The sequence below is a fragment of the Phlebotomus argentipes genome, unplaced genomic scaffold (genome assembly GCF_947086385.1).
Source record: "Phlebotomus argentipes unplaced genomic scaffold, Phlebotomus argentipes genome assembly scaffold_18, whole genome shotgun sequence".
Classification (NCBI taxonomy): Eukaryota; Metazoa; Arthropoda; class Insecta; order Diptera; family Psychodidae; genus Phlebotomus; species Phlebotomus argentipes.
In genome coordinates this window covers 8915579-8939351 of record NW_026776177.1, presented here as the reverse complement: position 1 = coordinate 8939351, position 23773 = coordinate 8915579, and the positions used below count along the sequence as shown (strand labels likewise).

Sequence of the window (23773 nt, the reverse complement as noted above, 5' to 3'; positions counted from 1 at the left end):
CGAGTGGCGCTGATCGCGGCGAGAGTTCATCGATTTCTTGACGGCCCGTCAGTGCAAAGTGAGGTTGTGAACGTCTGACTCTTTTGTGGCTGTGCGCTCCAGAAAAGAGCCCCAAAATGAGGGAAGGGATCGTGAGTGAAAGATCCTTCAGCGTGTGGAAGCTGCTGGGATGGATGTGTCTTCCGATTCCGTACTTCATTTACCAGATAGTGCTGCGAATGCGGGAGCAGAAGGCTCGCGAGACACTCCAGGGAAAGGTATCGTTTGAATTCACTTTGATGATAAGCAGCGGCGTGATTTAATCCCCTAATCCTCAGGTGGTTCTTATCACGGGCGCCAGTTCCGGGCTGGGGGAAAGTCTCGCGCATGTGTTCTACATGGCAGGCTGCAAGGTGGTGCTCTCGGCCAGGCGCAAGGACGAACTGGAGCGTGTCCGGAAGGATCTGCTGGAGTGCTACTCTGTGAGTGTGAAATCTCTGTGGAATGTAGGCCAGTTTGGCTCTTATCAATTGTTGCCTCACGCATTGTCAATAGCGATGCGATGCATTGAGAGGCTGTGATAAGATGAATCTCATGTTGTTTCTCAATCAACAGCGAACGCCGACTCATCCTCCGGTCGTAGTGCCTCTGGACCTCACTGACGTGAACGGTTTGCCCGAGAAAGTGACGGGCATCCTCAACATCTTCGGCAAGATTGACATCCTGGTGAACAATGGCGGCATTAGCGTACGCTCCACGGCGCTCGCGACGACCATCGATGTGGACATTAAAGTGATGCTGGTGAATTACTTCGGTTCCGTGGCGCTGACAAAGGCCATCCTGCCGCACATGATCAAACGCCAGGAGGGACGCATCGTGTTCGTGTCCAGCGTCCAGGGGAAATTCGCCATCCCTCAGCGCTCCGCTTACGCGGCCAGCAAGCACGCCCTGCAGGCCTTTGGCGACTCCCTTCGTGCCGAAGTGGACGATCAAGGTGTGCGCGTGACGATGATCAGTCCAGGATACATCAACACAGCGCTCAGCGTGAACGCCTTGACAGGCAGCGGAGCGTCGTACGGGAAGATGGATGCCACGACGGCGGCTGGAGCGAATCCAGACGATATGGCGGGCGAAATCCTGAAGTGCATCCTCAGAGATGACAAAGATGTGATTCTGGCACCGGTCACACCCAGGATTGCTCATCTCCTGCGCTACTTCTGTCCGCCACTGTACTTCTGGATCATGGCACGCAGGGCATTGAAGCTGGCAGCTGAGAATTAAGCCAAACTGAGGATCTGTGATTATTTTATTCCAATTCAAGGGTTTTTCTGTACATTATTTTCGGTGTCTCTCTGTTGGGAAATATACTATTCACTTCCTGGCATTCTCGTAGTTCTCCTTATACCACGTCACCGAGGTTCTGATCGCCTCGTGGAAGGGCGTGAACTGGAAGTCAGGCACGAGGCTGCGGAGCTTCTTGTTGGACGCCGTCTTCTTGAACTGCCCATCGGCTTTTGTGGTGTCGAATTCGATCTTCCCCTTGAATTCAAAGGCACTCGCAATGGCTTCCGCCACTTCTTTGATAGACACCTCATCAGTCTCGTCTACAGACAGCACCAGCGGATCAACGCTATCGTAATTATCCAGCGTCCAGAGGAAGAGTCGAGCTAGATCCAGGGAGTAAATGAACTGCCTCAAAGGCCGCCCACTTCCGAACACCGTGAATACTTTCTCAGCCTCCGGAATGTCCGCACTTCGGATGGTCTCATACAGCCGATGGATCATGCCCGGGATCACGTGGCTCACGCCAGGCGTGAAGTTATCGTGTGGCCCGAAAACATTGCACGGAATCACGGATGTGAAGATGTGGCCGAACTGCTCGTGATACGCTCTGTTGGTGATGTCGATCAGCCTCTTGGCATAACTGTAGCCATAGTTGGAGTCGTGCGGAGGCCCATTGTGGACCATCGTCTCATCAATAGGATAGCTAGTCTTGTCCGGAAAGATGCAAGTTGAGAGACAAGAAACGACCTTCTTAACATTGAACTCGTGGCAAAGTAGAAGCACATTGTCGTTGATTTGCATATTTTTGCGCTATTAGAAGAAAATCCTAGGAATTAGTCACCAGCAGGCTGTCAGGGATGAGATTATCCTCACCAGGAAGTCAAGATTATTGTTCATGTTGTGAAAAAGTCCTCCGACCATTGCTGCCAAGTGGATGACATGAGTTGGTCGAAACTCCTCGAAAACACGCCGCGTTTCCTCGAGTTTCCTGCAAAAACACCAAATCAGACTCCTGGCATTCTCCTGATAATCCTCGAGGAACCTCACGTTAAATCGCAGTGTTTAGAGCTGAGAAATAGAAAGTTATCATCCTGCGAAGCCTTCTCCAAGGCGACACTTTCAATGGCTTTTCCTACGAGTCCTGTGCCGCCAGTCACTAGAATATTCCTGGTCATCTTCACAAACTCTTCTAGATTCTGATTTACAGCCTCTCGATGCACGTCATCCAGCACTAAATAGATAAAAGAGCGGTGTTTCCACCAAAGCAAATAAGGAAAACAAAAAGTATGTCAACTCGACTGTTATACAAAACAGCAGTTCGCGGATTATGCTGCCTTTCGCCGCAAGAGGCGTTAATAGCAATCAAAGGAACATTTTTAGACGAAATAAATGGCGCCAGAATATCACAAAATTAACGATTGAGAAATTTTTCATCAAAATCATTTTTGCGTAGATACAAGAGTATGCGTTCTTCAGGCTTAAAGTGATTTAAAAAAAAATTACGACTTTATTGTCCATACCAATCACTAAAGAAATTTCACATCAAGGGAACAGAAAAAAAATCTGTTCTAAGCGATCCAAGGATCATATATATTAATTATCTTAATTATTATTCTATTGCAATCCTTTCGCATAAAACTAACGGTTTCGATGAGCATCGAAAAAGTTTTCTAATTACATTTCCTAAGAAGTCATGCGTTTTAAGTGTTTATTGAAAAACGCAATGTGTGTTCTTCATAGTTCATGTGCGATGAAGTCCGGCCATTTCACATTTTCAATGCGAATACGACAAATTTCTCGCAACTTCGCAGTCAAAAATCTCTCCGATGGGGAAATTATCAGACTTGAGCGGTATTTTACGACCACTTCATCGCCATTGACATCAATTCGCGACAATGTTGGTGGTTTTCCGGACTCTGAGCGCCCCAGCGCGCCTCCAGAACAGGTCTTTGGCTCTCAACTCACCTCTCAAGTGGTCGTGATAAGAACTCCTACGACACTCGTGAGGCGATCGTGCAGAAAGCGTGACCTTCCACACGAGAGGGGCTTTTGTAGGTGGGAATCCATCAGGCGTCAAGAGCGCCCCAAAGAGAGAGAATCTCGCGAGCAATTCGCCAGTGTTATAGCTACAAGCGTTAAAATGCGATATTCCTTGACAGATGATTATGAACATAAAAATATAAGATAAATGTTGTGAAATAAAACACCGAATTTGCATAACGATAAGTGTCCCGAAAATAATAACAATAAAATACTAAATAAAACCATTAGATTTTTATATGGGGCCTCTTAAATACATTCCTCGATGCGTTCACAAACCTATCAAAATGAATTGAATGAGTGGCTTTTATTCATTCAATTGTCTCGCCACGCTCGTTCTGAATTACTTCTTCGCTCATCAATATTTTCATTGAAGGCTCTCGAGAAGGTGTGTTCGTGACATATTCTATGCGATTTGCTGTCCTCTTGCAACACTGAAGCAATTATAGTAATAATGTTATTATAGCAATATTGCATAGGTCTTCTTATACTTTGCTTCAATGGCAAATGCTCAGAGATCACATTAATTCTTCTCTAAATTTCTCTACTCTCCAAACATCTTTCCAAGTATATAGGAACTTCTCCTAAACTTACATATTCTACGCTCTTTCATTCCTGAGAATGATAAACTGGTGATCAATGTAGTAAACGAAACTTTGTTGAAAAATAAAAATAGAGCTAAAATGATTGTGCATTAAAAATCCTTTGAGAAATGGAATGGAAATCTGGACTGAAATGGATTTCAATACAGATTTTTTAACTAAATGATCTTGGAAATCATTACAATCATGTTTCCTTTCTGGAAAATAGAAGACTTCCATGATTGAGTCTTTTATTAATCTTAAAATTTCACCTAAACAATCTTCTTTTATTACAAATAATTCTTCTTGACAAAGAATTTCATGTTCGTTAAATGAAACTCAACATTTTCAAGTTTACAACATATTTTTTTATGTTTTACGCGGTTTCACGCCATAATAGTTTGTTTTTCGATATTTAGAATTTGTCAAAAAAATGTTTTAAATAAATCTCGGGATATGCAATAAATCTTTCCTCAAGTGTTGTTCAAAAAGGTGGGAACATTCCCGTAAATATGACTTCTTTTGCACATATTTCAATGTTTGAATATATTCTAGACAAAATTCTTTGCCCCATTCAAATGTCTGTTCGTTGGGTGACTGTTTTCCGTTCCCAGGACAGCGCGCCCCTCGGGCGGGTGTCTACCCTCCGCGAAGCCCTCTGTCACTGCTGCGAGTGTAATTAAGAAGTCGTGATGGCCGAGGACGGCTGGAGTGGCGACTTCTGAGAAGCCCAACGTGAAGAACTGCAGCGAAGGACTCTCGGGCGTCTAATTTGAGACTGGTGCGCAGCTCTTGTCTCCGGGAGAGTCATTAGTGCGTGGCATTTGGGAATTTCATCATGCATTGTAGAATTTTTCAAGTGAAAAATCATCTCTCCGGCCACGGTATGTCGGAATGCGGGGAATGTAATCGCCATTTTGGCCGCGGCATAGCTTCGCCGTCATGCACCGAAGGAGTCCCATCCGGCGGGGCGCGCGGTGGGTAGAAAAGGGGGCAAGAAAATGACCAATGTGCTTGCTTTCCTTCTGCCACTACCACATTTCATCATCTCGCCCATCATTTCCATTCGTGCAATTCCATTCGACATAATTACGGGTTTTCAATGCATGTCGCACACCCTTTGAATATTCATGATGGTCGAGGCATAACTCCGCGGCCGCGTCCGGCACTCCGCCAAAACGGGCCATGGGCAGCCCCATTGTTCCGGAGAGTCTCGAGGGGGAGGCCGCGGACGCCCGGGAAAAAAGAGCGCGGGGCGCGCACGGGAGGAGAGAAAAAGCGGAGACCTTCGCTACTGGTCGGACGCGATTTTTGCGCCCATGTGGTATAATTACGCAGAGTGTGTGCACTTTTTGAGGCATGCAGAATGCGCGCTGAAAAACGGCCATCGTAATGAGGACCGCGGGATGATGCGCGATGGCTGATGAAAGACTAAATATATTCGCATTACGATCCCATATTTGATAAATTCCACCTCGAATCATTGATATGTTGATTGGGGAGACGAGAATGGGAGGCTGACTTGCTCCTCGGCAATGGCAAGAGCGCGGACAAAAAGCGCCCGCGAGTTTCTGTGGAAAAATTGCTCAAGTCGAGAGCCATGACAAAATACAGAGTAATTAAACTTGATTATCTCGAAAGGGGGCTGATCAATTGTCCACTGACTCCACGGAGGCCTTTAGGCCCGAGAGACACCCTCCGTCGTGGCGTCACTTGATTTCCCACCGAACGCCAATTCTCATCTCTGATAGACACGGTGAGCATTTGAAGGAGCCGCGCTTTGTGGAATTTCACTGTAACCCATGAAGATTCATCAGAGATGCTATATTTGCTCACACTGCCAACATGGTAATTGATAATATGTTGATTCAGAGACATAATTCAAATTTGAAAGACCACATGATACCTGCTATTCTAGCCAATGCGCTGTATTAATCAAGTTCAATTCCGATAATTAATTACGATAGCGGAAAAATTAAATCATATTCACTGTTTCATTAATCAAGTGATTAATTTCTTCTTTTAGTCGAATGCTCATAATTTCTCTGCCTCTCGCGTCGCCGCAAATACCATCAGCACTCCGCGTCCATGTGACCTCTGCTGCTCCTTCGCCTGATCTCATTTGAAGGATTTGCGCCGCGCACCGAGATCCGCGTCTATATTTGGTGCTAATGGTATGCCCGTGTGTGTTGAGCCCAGCAAAAAGAGCACGAGGTCGTTAATTTTCGTGAATTAGTGTTGGCAAAACGTCCAAATTGCCGTGCATTTTGTCAATCAATTTTAAAATTGAGAAATGTGCAAAACACACAGAAGGAGACTCCGAGCTAATATCGTGCCAAATACGAGAAAAAGCCCCAAGAAAGCATGTCCATTGGCGAGGAGTGGAAAAAATGTTGAGAAATTGATTGAAAAGGAAGAGAAGGTGAAACGGAATAAAAGTGGAGATAAATCGCGTCCAGAAAGCGCAAGACAATGAACACTGAAGATGCGAAATGTGGATAAATCATGCAAGAAGTCCCAAAGATTGTGAGCTTTTTCCCCACGAGAGAGAGAGATAGACTTTCCACGGTAATTCGTCGCAGTGACACATTTTATTGGCGCTGGAATGGATTTCAGGGGAGGAGAAAGTCATTAAGCCGATGACGGTAATTACCGTCCAGCGCCTGTAAAACCTCCCAATAAAACTTATAGTGGAATTGAATTGTAGTCTTCTCGCTCACATGCTACAGTTTGTTGTGCCTCAGCTGTTGTGTGCTTAAACGAACCTATTCGTGTTTTTGGGTGGAAAGCGATCGAAATATCATAGCGAATGCCATAGAATTTTTCCTGAAACAGGAAGACATTTGGCGATGACGAAGCAAAATTAAAGTTTTAAGTGCTGATGCCCAATATTTGAATTGAATTGTAGTGCACCAAAGCTCTACCTTCTCTTTAACATGATTTTATTTTAGAATGCAATTATACGAAAACAATCAGGATTTTAAAGTTAGTCATTTCCGTCATTTCTCTTTTGTACGAAATGCAAATTTTGGAATTTCATCAAAGATTTCAAGTATTTATTCACTGAAATCGCAAGACGGTAAAAATTATTGTTAAAACTTCCGCGTATTTATCCGTGCAATAGATTCGTAACTATAATCTAGGAAGCGAGCGGTGAGCCTCTTACCAAGAGTATTAAGCATTTCTGCCGAATACTTAAGGCCCGCATATCAATTAATCTCCCAAAATTCCACCCGTACAAAAAATGGCGAGAGAAATTTGGCACAGAAGCCACGCGTTTGATATGAATCTGTGAAGAAATGCGCCGAGAGAAAGGCTCAGACAATATGTCAACCAGCATTAGAAGAAACGTAAAAAATCGTCCCCTAGCAATTAGTGCGAATGCTAATGAAGTGGTAGTGAAATTGTGGTTTGACGAAGTGAATTGATTTGGCGAGGAGCTTTTTGATATACAATTAATTTATGAGGAGACGCCACGGTTTTCTGTGCATTGTGCGCTTGTGTGCGAGGAACTGGTCAATTGGGATTCTCAGTGGTATCTGGTCAGCATTTTAATGGCAAATTTTCGTCGTGCGATGGCTCTTTTTCAGCCCAAATGCATGATCATTGGACGCAGTGTGGCCAGAAGTCTATTTTCCCGTAACTTTGCTCCGCAATTGTGTCAACATGGACGATTGTGACGCGACTTTGCGCAGGAAAAAAAATGGGACAGTTTCGATTTGAGATGGAATTACATGTGTTGAGTGTCCAGAAGATTGGTCATGGGATGTTGTGGTCATGTGCAACACACAGAGCCACGCAATCTCCACTTCTTGTGCGCCTCTTCCTCTTCCAAATTGCCGCACTGACGAGGTCCGCGACGGTCGAAACGTCTCTTCTCTCGGCTATTCGTCTCTCTGATGAGATAATGATATTGTCAATTTATTGTCACATTTGGTAAAATATTTTCTTACGCACAGAGTCGCGACTGGGCACCAGTGAATAGGACCTTTTTCCCGCGCTTTTTCTCGCCCTCTCGCTCGCACAAATCATCTCAACTCCCTTGGCAGCAATTTTACTTTAAAATACCCGTTTTTGTTCAGCCACTCGCCCGAACTCCGGACCTCTTGGATGACACTGAAGAAAGTGTTGAACTTGTAGTGATCGAATGATTTGTTGAGAGTGAATTTTCTTGGAAGATCTCTTTCTTGCCTCCGCCACTCGCTCTCGCTCCGGTGCTCGGGACGAGAGCGTGTCCATAGAGAATCAGTGCCTAATTGAGCTATCAGAATCTATGAGCTTCGCTCCTCATTGTTTGGCTCTGTCTGGTGATGGACGATCGCTGAGGAATGTGTCGTGGAATTGGGAGAAAAGCCACCAAATTCACAGAATAGATCCGTCCACTCGGCTAGAGTCTGTTTCCATGAGAATGAAAACGGAGGACGAGGAGTTGCGGCCAAGAGAAGAACGTCGCAAAACGAGTCAAATACCTGAAGTTCATTTCAGAAATTGCCAATCAGAGTTGGTGAAAAAGACGCTGATGCGTATCGAAGGAAGAGAAATTTTCCGAGTATTTATCATTTCGCGGGAGATGACTTTTTCGTCATTTTTGCACTAATTGCACAATCTTTCGGACATACCGGGGAAGTTTATGGCCAAATAAAGGGGGAGAGCGAGGGACTCAGGACCAGAGGACATCTCTCAAGAGAAATGCAGACGCATTTCTGCATTAAATATGTGATACTCGTCGTCATTTGTTGGGTGAAGAATTCCGCGGTGCCCTGTTAAATGGGCCGCGCGCGCGGGGACGCGAAGGGCGAACAATCATAATCGCTTCTAATTAAAGTTGATAATTGCTGAGGATGGCGGTCTCCGTGGCCTTTGTTATTTCACCATTAAAGCAAAATTCCATTTTATTTCATTTCAATCATCCACTCGTCATCCGCGAACGCCGAGAGTCCCATTTGCTCTCTGTGTCATGTTGGCTGAGCCAAATCGCCGAGACAATCTGCACTCGCTCACCTTCTTCGGCCCCACGGCAGGCCATCTTCCAGTCCGCGCGCCTCGTGTTTGTTCTTTCACATTGTCCGTAACATTTGCTGGAGCATTTTTGCTTGGCTGGTGCATTTGGACTCCGTCGTGGTGTTTCACATGACTTTTAGCACTGCAACTGAGCGCTACTCGAGGAACCACGACTATTGCAACTGGCTGAGTTCCTGAGTTCGGTGGGATGTTTCAGAAGTGTCCATGCGTTCCAGAAAGGACGGAGAAGTGATCTGAGCATTGAGTAATTTCTATCAATATGATAATCAAGTTGAAGTCGAAAATAGGTTTCTCAAGAGTAGCAAAAGTTTTTCTTTGATTTTATCACTTACTATCAACAATTTTCTTATCTCTTCCTCGAAAGTCTGCATCGAGATACTTCAGTAGATGTTATCAGTCATTAGTCTGAGATTTTATCGGAAAACCTCATTTTTTAGTTAATTCTTCCAAAATGTCAGGAATGAAACCATGGCGATTGTCTCAATTAAAAAGTATTTGATTATAGAAATTCTACAAATATTTCAATCGGAAAGAAGCGCAAGTGTTTCAAACTCGATATTTGATGTGATGCTTCTGCCTTTTAAATGTACCTCTGCGAACTTTGTCCAAATCTCTTGAGTGATGCATAATATCGAGCATTTCTGAGTATTCTTCTACTTCTGAGAATTGCTGGAGGATGATTTGGACTCAAACAGATCGGTCATCTTGAGAATCACACCCACATCGATCCGAGCCTGGCCTTATTGTCCGGTTTTTTTGTGCCTAAATCCGGCCTTTTTCCCCTTCGGAGTCATTCATTTTTTCGACATGACTAAATGTATGTCTCACTTTGTTCTTATTCGCTGCGGACAACAGGATGCCACTCATAGTTGACTCTCCTGCGGACATGTCTCATCCCAACTACACACTGAACAGTGCGCTGCACGGCGATCGTGCTGGTCATTTTGGAATGTGTAGAAATGTTGGAGGACAGCGGAGAGACACAGGTGAATGGCGAGAAGAAGCAGAGAGACATTTGGTGGATGCGCGATGATGGTGGAAAGGAGGGGAAATACACGGCCAACATTCAAATACCAACGCAAATGGGACATTCGAGGTGTCGTCTCGGGAGAGAGAATTGGATTTCCAGATTTTGCGCTGAATATAAAATCACGTAAATTATGACTTTATTTAAATCAAGCCATGAATTGGTGTGAAATCGATACTGAAAATAATTAGTTACCAGCTCGTTGTGATTTCCTCTTTCTTCCTCCATCTGTGTAAATATCCACTGCCACACAGGCTATAATGTGGATTCTCTCCGGGCGGAATTCTGCAAATGCCACTGCGATGATGAGAGCGTGCATTAGAGGGATTTTCGGAGATTCCTCTCAGTGAAGCTTCCCGCCAAGGGGAAGACAATATAGTCAGAAAGGACGATAGAAAGATTCTAATTGAGATCCTTTACGACCACTCAGAATTATTCAAAGATCGTGATGCAAAAGTTATTCAAAGGCGTCATTAGAGGAACAAGATCATAAAATATTGTCTGCAAACCTCAGTTATAAACTTGTCAGTTAGTTTTCAGTTACTTTTCAGTTGATGTTGAGGGTAAAAAAAATAAAATTTGGTAGAATATCACTATGATTTTATTCCAATAGTAGTCTCGAAGACTTTTCTAAGATGTGTTTATATGAATTGTGGAGGTGATGTACAGATTTCAGCCATATTATCTCCCCCTTGCGCCCCGCGCGTTATCAGTGAAAGGCGAAACCATCTCAGCAACTGATCTCAGCGTCGCTGCCATCGTCATCGGATGTCTTAATCGCGCATTCCGCGCAACTCTGCCTCCGTTTGGGCCTGCCATCGCCGGGCAAATGGGAGTTGCATCAATTCGCATACAATTAATTTGCCCGCCATCACGATAATGCTCTCTCCAGCGTGTCCCCTGCCTTTTTTCTCGGCCCTCCTGCCGCAGCGCGACCACTGATGTGTGTCCATCAGCACGCCGGGCTTCCTTCCCCCCGCGAAGAGTGTGCTATTCGCCTGGCACTCTCTGGCGGGAATGCCATTACATAGATTCTGTACATATTGTAATTATATCGCTGGGAAAGGCACATGGTTGGAAGTGATCGCGGTTCTGCATGGCGCGCTCTTGCCACGGATGGTTACCATGCGGATAAATATGAATGTGCCACTTGTGTATGTATTATAAGACGTTGAAGAGTCAGGGCGGAGCAAAGAACTTCTTATAGCCACTGTGTGGGGACGTTTGATTCGTCTCTCCTCAATTTTGCCTCAATTTTGTATGTTCTCTCCTCGCACAAGCACTTGCATGGTCGCTGACGAAAGGGGAGAGAGTGCGATCAAATTGCACATTTGCAATCGAAGCCCATCTGCGCACTCGAAGGGATGGTTCTTCTTCTGGCAGCTCCTCGCCCATGATAAGATGGAAATCGCCCCGCGCACGACTTGATATGTGCTGTAGCACTTCTTGATTACAATATCACACATGCTGATTTGTCTGGTGCAATTGAAATTCGCGCCGAGCGAAAAAGAATGGCCTCTTTGTGAAATTGTCAAGCGCGACATTGCGATGTGATCCATCTTGGCGCAGTTCATCTCCGTGCAACATATTTATTATAAAATAATAATTACATAAATGCTATTTATGGATTTGTGCAATTATTTCTCCGTCTCGAAAATGCCACAGCGCATATTTTCTGTCTCGCTAGAGTCACTTTTTGCCGCTGACATGCTCTGCGCGTTGTCACTTCATGCCTCAATAGACTGATCCAAATGTAATAAGCTTATTGTAAGCTTTTATAGACAAGCCACTATCCGAGATGTTAATTACCACCTCTCCGGGGCACTCTGTATTTCCCTCACAATCTCGTGAACGCGAAAAGCTCTTGTGCGGCACGATAAAAACTTCCCTTGTCCATTTCTCAGAAAATTGTCACTTCGATATGCATTGGAATTCATGAATGCTCAACAAATGGAATTTTTCGCCGCTTTATCGCATTTCTCTCACAATTGTGAATAGACGATGGAAGGGACAAAGTTATCTCGGCAATAGACGAAATTGCTATCTTGATGCTTCCGGCATTTGGCATAAAAATGACAAAATACGTGAATAATACTCAAGTGTAGACTCTAGTGTACATGTGTCAAGTGATCTTAATTGGATAAAAATGCAATCTTTGATTATGTTACGTAAAAGCTGACTTATGAATTTGAAAGTTGATTTGTGATAGGTCCTAGATTATCCGGTGGGAACTTTAGTTTCTGATTCAGTATAGACTTAGATTTGCCTTTAAAGTAAAGTTTTTGCGTTTCTCTTAAAGTTTTCAATGCATTTTCAGTAGGAGATATCAAGAAATTATAGTTGCAACTGAACAGTAAAACAATAAGTATAATTATGAATGGAAAAATGTCTTAAAAAAGGATAGTTTTTGGTTCATTATTATACTTTTGTGGATAATATTTTTCTGATCTACTAGAGAAGCAAGATTATTATGAGTTAGTTAGGAAGTTGCTGAACTTTATAATAAGAGTTTATAGCAAATTCTCACTAAAACATAAAATTTACTTCAAATTTCCATTTGATTAATATGGAGGATTTATCACTAACTATATTTTCACCTTCTCTACGTTTTTACTAGCAACATAACATCACTTTCTGCTTCTCTTCCGCCAAAGATCGCTCGTGTGCAGAGAATCCTCAGAGATGCGAGCAAGAGCGGATCCGCTGGACAAAAAAGCCATATCCAATGGGCATAGCATTGTCGTCACCTTCCGTAATGACTATGAGTGCTCTGTGGCACGTAAAAGTGGCGGTGCGTGAGCGAAAAAAGACTATGATAACGCGAGCTTGCGGGTAATTTCTCAAGGAAGTCTTGTGGTTTTTGCTGGCGCGCATGGAAATGTAATTCACGTTGCGTGCACGGTGAAAAATTGGAACAAATTGATCGATAGGTGACTAATTAGGTGAATAAGTCGTCGGTAAAATACTCAAATGCTGTGCAATTACAACTCGTCTTGTGGCAATTTGACCGTTTGGCGAATGCGAGCAGGGAAAAAAGGTGGGAAAGAGTGGCAACGACTAATTGAAGAACTTTTATGGCCTAGGAAGACTTGCAATCACCTTTTTTGAATACGCGCGGCCAGCATTGATGGTGACATGATCACGAGGGGCGAAGAGTGTGCGGCATTCCTCTCTGCCTCTGATCTGAATTATATGCACCTTAATCGCGACCATTTTCTAGCCGTGCGTGAAAACCGTATCATAACTCTTGTGTGTCACTCTTGGAGATCTGCCGATGATGCGGCCCACAAGGAGGCTAGAGATTGGATCTCCTCTGTGATTCGTTACTTCAAATTACACCTTGTCGCGCGGACGCGCTATGCAAAGTCCAGCTGGAGTGGCAAGTAATGATGGTGGAGTGCATGACAATTTATGACGAGCAACCAGCCCAGGAGCATTCCCACATCGCGGAAAAAATGGAATGATCTCGGAATATTAATGAGGGGGGAATGCACATTGCTGGCCACTGAACCATGAGGTTTACACGAGGAAGAGTCGCGGTATTTGCTTTCGGACAGCCTCAATTGCATCCGGAAGTGGATGATTTAGGACGCTGGGCGAATGGGATTTTCCTCACGTCTCCCGCTCTCGTGGATTTGCATAGCAGAGTTTGATGGCCAATAAATATTTCGCCTTGGAAGAGTGTCCTTAAACGGCTCTGGAAACTGGCCGACTGTTGATGAAAGGTGGAGCATTTTATCTGGGAAACCGTGTGCTCCACAAGTATTCTCATTCTATCAATATCGGCGGCATATCTTGTCGGCAGATCAGGCGAGTGATCTGGCGTGAGAGTATTCTTAGTGCTGAGCCTCCATTAGAAAGTATACTCGGCGGCCTGACATTGGCCGCTGGAGATGTTCAGAGTCAGGTGGAAAACGATCATCTGGGCGCGATTGCTGAGAAAATTGCCGCGGCCTGATCCTTATCACCAGATGCCGAGATGATGGAATTGTGGCAAAAGGGGGTAATTTATTGCCACATTGATCACTCCCCAAGATTCCCAACTACCCATGCCATTGGTCTCTCATGCACTTGACTGGCGCAACTGACGAGCATGGCCCCGGTGCGGCCTACCTTCGCGTCCACCTGAAGAAGTCAATCAAGCGCTGGTCCACGGCGAAAAAGGTCGATATAAAACTTGAATATAATAATAGTAATTCAGGACATTGGAATTTATAGCGAGAAAATTGCTGTGTGGTGCATTACATGGAGAAAAATCGGGGTGGATCATTATGCAAATTGATGATTTGTGCATTGATCATCCATCGAGTGGGTCATCAAACTCTCCGATCGTCTCTCTCGCTATCACTTCTTCCTTGGAGCCATTTCGAGGGATTCGCCTGGCCATTTCCCTCCGACAACTCGGCCGAAATACGCGCACTCAGAAAAAGCAAGGCTTCAAGTTGAGGAAACTTGGAAATTCACGATGGTTGTTAGATTTCTATCAATAGCAAATTATCTTTTGAAACTAAAAAGTTTTCGTATGTTTACGGAAAGTGTTTGATAGAGAATTTTTATATTTAAAGAATGTGATTATAGAGGAAATATTTCACGATCACCTTAACAATAAGGTATTTTAGGAATAATCAATGAAAATAAGTTTCTGCCGGAGAATGTTTTGAAATTATGCAATTTCTAAGGCTGAGTTAAATGAGGAATCTTCAAGCCAAAAAGGACATGTGCAAATATAGAAAGATAATCCACAATGTCTAGGGGAAAATGAGAATGAATTGTTTCATTAGATGTCCTCATTCGTGTGTGGTTTTTGGCAGGAAAATCAATCGAATCAGCTTACCAGAGAATCTTGGCAGTTTTCGAGGATGAAGCTTTTTTCTCTCAGTGCAAAAGTGGCCCTTTCCAAACACTCCACAATTACTCTGCAGCAGCTGTATTTTCACCTTTCCAACCTTTCCTGCAAGAGGCCCCACTGGAGATGGCGATAATCAATTTCGATTGTACCGGTTTAATATTGAACAATTAATCAACAATGAAAGAGATTAAACTCTATTGAGCCAACTTTTCTTCCTAATGATTCGGACCTAGGAAAAATTCAATAATCTCTCTCACTCTTCTCGCGCTCAAATATCAAATTTGTTGTTTTGATCACCACTGGATGGGCGATAAATACAAACACCCAGAGCTCATAATGAATTGTCTGCGATTTATTTTAATATTCACCAATTAATTGTTCAATCGATGTATCCGAAAACAGTTAGATGATGGTCCGACTTGAGGGATTTCCACATGAATTGAGCTGCGCTCTCGAGATGTCTTGGAAACTCGTTGGGCATCAGGCAAAAACGAGCATCGCGCCAAGAAGCCAGCGGAGCAACAAATTGAGATATTCACTGGGTCGTACATTTCCATTTTCGATCGAGACTTTATTTCAAATATAAATTACATTATATAATAGTTTAAGAGGATCTCTTCTAATTACACTATTTACAGTAATACAGACTTCACTATCGCTCGTGCGTATGACAAATATTGTTGTATCTCTCTCAGATGACTATTTTACAAATTTACACCGCTTAATCTCACACTTGTGCATCTTCTGGCAATCGATGATGAATTATACATTCTGTGATTTTTAGTGCATTATTTATTCTTGATGACTTACAAGTCATCTTTGTTTCCTTAGTCTAACCAGAGAAATTGATCTATAAATTTATCAGGACTGCTTCTGTTTCACAAAAGTCAAAGGCCAATTGGAACATTTCAATTATCTGATTTGAATAGCGAAATAGTCAATATTAAGATTTACTGCACCTTTTTATAACACCTCTTCTCCACTTCTATTGGAACATTCCGCCAATTTCTTATTTGGTGCTGCTCTTAAAAAGTCTCTTTCTCGTGATTTATGTCGCTGTCTCGTGAGCAATTCCTATGCTAATAATGCTCTTCACTTCATCATCGATTGCGATGCTACAATTCCAACTAATCGCTAAGTAATTCCTATCAACTCTTATCAAAATTTCAGTGAAGCTTTGGACATTTCTCGAAAACAGTCAGCTCTTCAGTCACACTCTCTGACATCTCAAACATCAGAGATTGTCTCGCAAGATTTGCGCTGACTTCTTTTCCTGTTTTCTCCGGGGGCGCGCCGAGACAGAGTGCGACGGGCGAAAAAGCCACCGTCAGAGTGCATTAGTGACAAACTTAAGCGTATTATTCCGTATAATTTAAATAGGCCCGATACATTGTACCCACATTGTCGCGGAAGGAGAGGCGCGCAAAAGGAGGACTTTTCTCTCCTGCGCGCGTGAAAAACTTGAATTGCATCGCCCGAGACATTGGCAAGCGATGCCTCTCGCCATCCGGTTGGGAATGTGTGTGCAATATAATAATAAAATGAAGTGACATATGTCTATGCGTAGGAATATATTTCATTTTGAATTAGGCACGGTCTCCTCTTAACGGTCCACAATTTATTCCACAATAATGGCACTTATGGGCAAAAGGAATGAGACACGATCGCGAGCATGAAATGGGAAAGACAATTTTTTGATGAAAGTCTTGTGAGGCATTTTCGCTTGTCAGACCATTTCGTGCCAGTTTTTAAATTAAGAGAGCGCGAGAGTGGAAAAAGAAGGACGATTAATCTTTAAATAGTCACTTGACAATGTGTGTTGCATTTCTGGAGACACGAAAGAACAAAATGTGCTTATTTCTCCAGTGTTTAATTTTTGCACGGTGCGTCAAACTGGGTGTTTTAGATACATACTAGATACAAAAATCCCTTGTCTGAATATTTCAAATTTGAATCTGACATTATAGATAATTTTAAAATCCAATTTACATTTTCAATTCTGCAACTGAGGCTCGAGATATCATTCAAAATATCATCAATGGAAACTCTATGTGTTCACGAATGATAATAATGTGAGCCTTTTAAAGAAAGTAGACTGATTATCAACTAAAAGAGTCTCTGTGCCAAATTCTACGCGCTAGACTCTGACCTAAACTGAAAAAAAAACAATTCAAAGTATTCAAATGTTAAATTATAATGTTCATTATTGCAAACATCATTTTGTGGCCTCAGAACATGATATACTTTGCGATGTGGCAAATAAAATGACACCTCGACTGGCCCGTGATGTGATATTTTACGAGGTACTGAAAATTGTATTTAAAGTGATTTGATGGACGAGAAATGTTGGATTCTCTTCTCTACATTCACGAATCTCTCATTCTTCTCCCAATGTCTCTCAGCGCAGCATCTTTCCAGCCAGAAGAAATATAAAAAAAAAGTCTTGAAATAATATGAAATAAAAAATATATATAGAGAGGGTCATCGTTTTAACAGTTTTCTCCTCCGTCATCTCCACTTTGCATATAATTTCTTCGGCCAAGAAGGCAATGGCGTTGGGGAAAAAACGACCAGAATAAGAGAATTTCCATTTTCTGATAATGGTTATGGCTTATAGATATGAGCAAAATTTGAATTAACGGTTTTCGCGAAAAGAGCAACACGGCATTTCATTAGGAATTCATAGGAAGAAGTATACAAGGCAGAAAAGTGTGGCTTTTCCTCTTCTTCGCGGTGTTGTCTCTTGTGTTTTGGTGAAAAAACACACGTTAATTCGATTCCGATAAGCCACACAATATTTCAGCCAATTTATAAATTATATTTGGACATTTGTATCGCCTTAAGTGAATCCACGCCGGCTTTGGCCATCATGGTCTCTTTCACGCGAGCACCGGCGATGCGAGTTGTGGGGCGTTTGAAGAGGTCTTTGAGACAGTTTTTCGTGATTTCATGCCACTTATCAAGTCGGTTTGTCACTTTACGGTACTTTTTTGCACTATTTCAGTTGAACGATTTTTTTTCTGTTAATCAGCGACATGAAACGCAGCGATTCTCGTGACTTGGAATTTGACACACGAGCCGACACGAAGGCAGTCCATTGACCACATCGTGAGATTCTCCTGTCAAATTTCACGATCGCTGAATGAGTATGAAATCGTTAATGAAGCGCTAAATATTCAATTGTGGCATTGTTTACCCACTTAGATGCATGATGACCGTGAAAGAGCGAGTCAGAGATGTCTTGCAGTGATCCCTGTTCTGCACTGCTGGATATTTGAGAGACACCTCGGGAGATGTTGAGGATTTTCATCATCTCTCCGCGATACTTGAGAAATTTTTGTGTCCATTTTAAGTGGCGTGTGTTTTGCATTATGTCGATGGATGGAGTGTTTGAGGCAACCAAATGATGTTCATTGTGTTTGTCGTCCCGAATCAATAACCGTATGCGAGGTTTGTCTTGCGCCGTGTGGCTGTGTGCACAAAAGATGCTGCTAGCTAAACTATCAACTCTCTTTGACTGACTGGTGTATCATAAATATCCTACAATAATAAATCTACTTTCCATAAAAAGGCAGATAATTTTTAACATTCATGTCATAAAAAGGCCTCTCGCGTCTCAGCTTCTCTCTCGTTGTCTCTTTTTAAAATGTATTAGATGAAAACAGACCGTAAAGTTCTAAGGCACGAGGAAGAGAAGAGTTTTACGATTTCGAATATTATATTCTCCTCCGTGTGTACCTTTCATCCTATGCCCATGTTCTCTTCAGCACAAAATACAATAATAACACATCAAGAGAGCCTCTTTTTTATCTCCCTCCGACTCTGTCTCTTGCGCTCCGAGACCCCCTTCTTCTCCCCCTTCCTCCAGCAAATTTATGCATGCAATTCCATTCTTTTAAGTGTTATTAAATAACTAAAATCTACAATTATATGGTGTCTCTTGGAATTTCACACAGACAGCAATTTTTTTCGATTGCGGACGAGCTAAGAAATATATATAAATGCTTTACATAACTGATATTCTGCTGCCACAGTGACAGATTGTGACAGATCTGTCAGAAATCGACAAATTCTCTGATACGCCTGTCACTCGACATGATCGCGTATTTGCACAATGCGTACCCAAGAAGCCAAGAATGATTGTATTTCACTTCTCCTATGTTCGCCATAGTGAATGCATTTTTTTACATTCTGCAGGCCATCCAAGAAAAAATAAAAATGATGAGTCGCAAGAGTATCAATTAACATGATTGTTCGTAGACAATCAGTGTTAATTAACAGAAACATTGAGAATAATTGATTCCGATAATTTCGATAGATTTAGAAGTTTCAGTCATATTCGTGACATGAGATCAAAATCTGTAGTCAGAAGGACCATTCTTGGCTACTTGGGCTGTGCGATGAACATCAACATTCTCTTCGTCATGTCTCTTGTGTCTTTTTGGTTGAAATTCATTGCTATACATAATTTCCTCTTCTATGAAGTCAAATATTGAATATCGCATAAAGAGCGCGACTGAACATTACGTTAAATTACACAAAAGACGATCACAATTTACAGTCCATTTACAATATTTCCTGGGAGTTGCGCGCATCCTCCTTCCTTCCCACTTTTCATTTTACTTTTAACTACTATTTACATAGATAATTAGCGCGTTTTTGCTCCATGTTGCGGCCGCAAAGATTATTTGAGTATGAGAAATACCATCGGAAATGTTTTACGCTTTTGAGTAATTGTCTTTCGCTGCCTCCTCCGTGTTGGCTGGGAAGAGAGAATTCTTCATTCACATCTCGAACGCACTCCATGTTCACATCCCCAGACCGAACTTGTCTCTGGGCAATTTTTTCCGTGCCCTCCACTTGTATCATCTTTCTGCATCCATCCCGAAACAACAATAACACACCAACAAAACAAACAACAAAATGTTTCGCTCGCGCGCAGGGCAAAAAGTCATCAACTCTGCACAGTGAACATTTCATGACACTTTTGCACTTGGCCTAGAACACGATCGATGCGATCGATGAGGATTTTGGCGGACTTGTCGGGCAGCGGCGGGAGGATGTCCCTCACCTTGTCCGTGGTGCTCTGCTCGAAGATGCGCTGCAGCCGCGTGGCCGGGCCGTCGTCTCTGAGTTGCTGCAGTTTCTGGACGGTCGTCCGCCTGAATATACATAAATTATCCAGCAATAATCCGTGATATGCCTCGTATTTTTTCAGTAAACGATATCCGTGCAGTAAACCGGATTCGTTATCGAGGAAGACCAACAGTTGTGAATCACTCTGCTTCGCCAGATTATGTGCCGGGGCTGCCATTATATCTGCATTCCATTGATAGTTGTATAAATTATTCACCACACGATCTAAATTCGCGATCAAATAGTCAAACACTATCAGGTCGGACCATTGGGCCAGCTCCACGAGTCTGTCCATTTTGACGGGATCCAGGCGGCCGGGCGCCGGGATGGGCTTCGGGGTGCTCTTGGGCGCGCCCAGGAGGTCCATGAGGCCGCGCTGGGGGCGGCTGTCCAGGCCCAGGGTGATGTTGCGCACGTCGAACTTGTTCATGTGCTTGTCCAACGGCTGGAAGGGCGTGGGAATGCCGGCCGGCTCCAGGTCGGACACCCACTTGGTCAACACCACCGGTCGCTGGATCTTCCATTGCGCGTTGGCGATGTCCTGCGCGGCGGAGACCCAGAGCGGCGACTGCGTGTCGATCACGGACGCCGTGCTGGGCACGAGGTTGCTCATGTTGAGCAGCTGGCCGAGGTAGAAGCTGAAGAGCTCCCCCTGGATCTGGTCAGTGTTCTGCCGATAGCGCGCACATGCCCTTCGGCCGTCGCTGAACTGCACCAGCCTGTTCTGCATGCGGCCGCAGCCCGGCTTCAGGCTCACCACGAAGCTGCCACTCACGTAATCCCGCCACGCGTCCGTGTCCGTGGCGTCGAAGCCCTTGGGCAGGCGCTCCTCCACTCTGGCGCCCCAGTAGATGCCCTCCGACACGATCCCCTCGAGATCGAGGTTGGGATCGCTGGGCAGGAACTCTACGGACTGCTCCTCGGTCACGGGCACGATGTCCCCGTTGTCGTCCTGCACGAAGGACACTGGCACGTAGATGTTGGGCAGGGACTTCTGCAGGCGACGCCGGTGCACGTCCTCGCGGACGAGCGGCTCCACGGCCGACGGCCTGCTGTCACGATCGCCCGTGAGACCGATAGGTACAAAGGCACCCAGTGCCAGTCCCAGCGAAAATGCAGCCATCACACTCAACAGACACGCCTGTCGCTGAAAACGTTTCCTGCTGAATGACATATCACTGGTTGAATCTTGCCGATCGCCCAACTCAATCGATCTCACGTCCAGCATGATGGCTGCTCCTCACCACATCATGCAAATCTGCATAGGGCTAATCCACGCGCTCTCCTAGTCCTGATCACACTGGCACAATTCGCACAATTCCTTCCGAAATCTCTCTCACAAACGCACCTCAACAGTCCATCACTCACAGCGCAAGAGACTCCTGTCCTCTCTACAATCCGAAAGTGGGATGATTGATTTCAGTGAAATTTAGAACGATCATCGCGGAGCTGAGCTCTCGATCCACAACTGCTCGGTGCGAGATTTAGCGTGAGACTGACTCGCCAGTCGGATGGCTGCAGTGTACCTGGTATAAGAATCTCATCACCAACACATGCGCGCGGCGCACCTGAGCGTGTGTGCGCCGTCATCATCATCATCTGAGGATCATTCTCGCACACCGACTCACGGCCGAGGAATGCAGGACAGTTGACTCACACCCAATGGCCGAGGATCACTCTGGATGGCGCATTCCAGCATCCCGAATCATTGAGGATCTCGCATCTCGGCGACCCCGGCCGATGACGATCATCGCTGATGGTGCACGATCTTTGTCTGACCATAATTGCGATCGCCATGGGGCAGAAAGAGATATTCTTGTTTAACCAGCTGGTTGGAGTCTGCATTCCAGACATTGTGGCCGAACAATAGGAGCGAAGAGGATGTCATATTGAAATTTTACTTCAGTACAAATGAGATATTTGATCGGTGTTCGCGCATTAGTTTAAAAGACGATGATGATCGCCAATATCAGGCACACCAATGCAGCGCGCGATCGAGTGTGTGATCATTCTTACACGATGTTCTGTGGCGGAGAAAAAATTGTAGAGCGGCCGAGAGCGGTGAAATAGTGAGAGAGAAAGATGTAAATGTATGAAAAAGTGGCGATCGCGCTTTTAAAATACACACAGGTAAGTGGGTATGGTGCTACATATATGATGGGGACCGAAGGGGATCGATTGGGTGGCGAGACGGCCAGCACTACGCCGCCGCGAGTGCGAGCGAGAGCGGCATGCGTGCCGAGAAAACTGGGAATCCAACCGGCCACAGAATGCCAGTGGCTTTATTTTTCTTGAAATTTAAACTCCTCGCCACGGTGCGCATTAAACAACCAAAAGCAACATGGGATCACCACACATTCGACACTTGTAAATTTGTTGTGTTGGACTTCACGAGATACTCTTTAATGGTTCAATAGAGATCATTGTCGCCGCGAGATCGACGTGGCACGGTTTCCGATGCACCATCGCGCCCAAAATAGTCCCAATTTCACAAGAATGGCCAATTGTGTGTCACTTGACACCGCGAAATAGATTTATTGACTCCAGACCGCGCGAGATCGTGCGGAACGATTCCGCGGAAATGCCGAAGTCCGGCGCTGATTGAGACGATCATCCATTAGCATTTTAGATGCGATTTATCGCATTGCAGGTCGCCGATACTTTGAATCGGAAATGGATCTTCTGCTTAACCTGCATTGAGATGGTAAATTGTCGTGTGCATATTACATTGATTAATCATCGATTCCCTGCGACAGAAAAACCCCAGCAGAGCCAACAATAAATCTAGTTTGATGGATTTCATAGTGTTTCGCTATTTTTGGGTCAAAGCTGAAGTTCGTCACACGAAATGGTCTCGTTGGTTGCATCAGACAATATCGTATTTGTCAAAATCATCCATTCTGCGGGTGTTCAAATGATTTTAGCTTGAAATTTCTCTTCACAAACATGCCCTCATTTTGTGGCTCATTTTTGGCATTGAGTTTAACCTTAAGTAGTCGCGAGATCGTCTTCGTTCCCCTACTTTGCTCATGCTCTGTAAGTATTTATTGAATTATTGGCGTCCACGAGTCAGATCGCCTTTAGGCTAATTCCTCTCTATGCTAAGCCATGATCAGCGTGTGTAATTTGCAGAGTTCAGCGACTCTGGCTTTTCGGATCCTTAGCGCGCGGAATCTGTGTCCCCACGAAATGCTACTTGGACGCCCCTCGACGGCCCCCAATGTGATGAAATTTATCAGAGGAAATTATGTTCAATCGACACGATGCGATGATAATTTGTGCAATGGCGCGGGGAAATGAAGTGGTTGCATTTCTCACAAATTCAAGTCGGGGATTTGTGTGCTCAACACATGTAATATTTCACAGAGTTGGGCGACGAGGCACGCAGTGAGATGTGTTTGATCTTTCGTGTAATTCACTGGTTAAATTGTACAACATTTCGATATGATGCATCCCAATGCGCGGCGGCCCGAGGGGCGGCGGGCGGCGCAGAAGATCAGGAGGCAAGAGAATCGATCTGAAGATCTACAACAATTTAGTGTCTACATAATTATCGACTTGTTCCACTCATTCGGCGCGAGGGGAGCTGTACAAATGTGAATGTGTATGTTTAAATTCAATTATCTTGTTTAAAAACCATTTATCATTGGGTTTAGCCCGTTGAGAAATTTGTGCAAGACAATTTGCTGCGCGCGGCTGCTTTTTATTGATTTATACATTTATCAGATCAATATATTTATACACCCACATAAATTTTTGAATTGGCACATTTATTCTCTCTGTCTTTCTCCTTATTTCTCCTCCTTTCTTTTCTTTTATTTGCCCACCATTCTTTTTTTCTCTCCTCCACCTTAC

General features: G+C 44.1%; 3 protein-coding genes across 3 annotated transcripts; 1 reads left to right on the top strand and 2 right to left on the bottom strand.

Moving 5' to 3' along the window:
- The first annotated feature begins 55 nt into the window (after nt 1-55).
- Nucleotides 56-1260, top strand: LOC132260488 (dehydrogenase/reductase SDR family protein 7-like). Its single transcript, XM_059758628.1, has 3 exons — nt 56-257; nt 318-461; nt 595-1260. The coding sequence occupies exons 1-3, from the start codon at nt 117-119 to the stop codon at nt 1258-1260; spliced, it is 951 nt and encodes a 316-aa protein (XP_059614611.1). The 5' UTR covers nt 56-116.
- A 90-nt stretch (nt 1261-1350) lies between these two features.
- Nucleotides 1351-2648, bottom strand: LOC132260487 (probable GDP-L-fucose synthase). Its single transcript, XM_059758627.1, has 3 exons — nt 2311-2648; nt 2137-2251; nt 1351-2073 (listed from the first exon to the last, which is right to left on the bottom strand). Exons 1-3 carry the CDS (start codon nt 2436-2438, stop codon nt 1351-1353), a joined length of 966 nt encoding a protein of 321 aa, XP_059614610.1. The 5' UTR covers nt 2439-2648.
- A 16601-nt stretch (nt 2649-19249) lies between these two features.
- On the bottom strand, nt 19250-21146 carry LOC132259122 (extracellular serine/threonine protein kinase four-jointed). The gene has a single exon (XM_059756670.1). It carries the CDS (start codon nt 21144-21146, stop codon nt 19737-19739), a length of 1410 nt encoding a protein of 469 aa, XP_059612653.1. The 3' UTR covers nt 19250-19736.
- Between the last annotated feature and the right edge of the window lie 2627 nt (nt 21147-23773).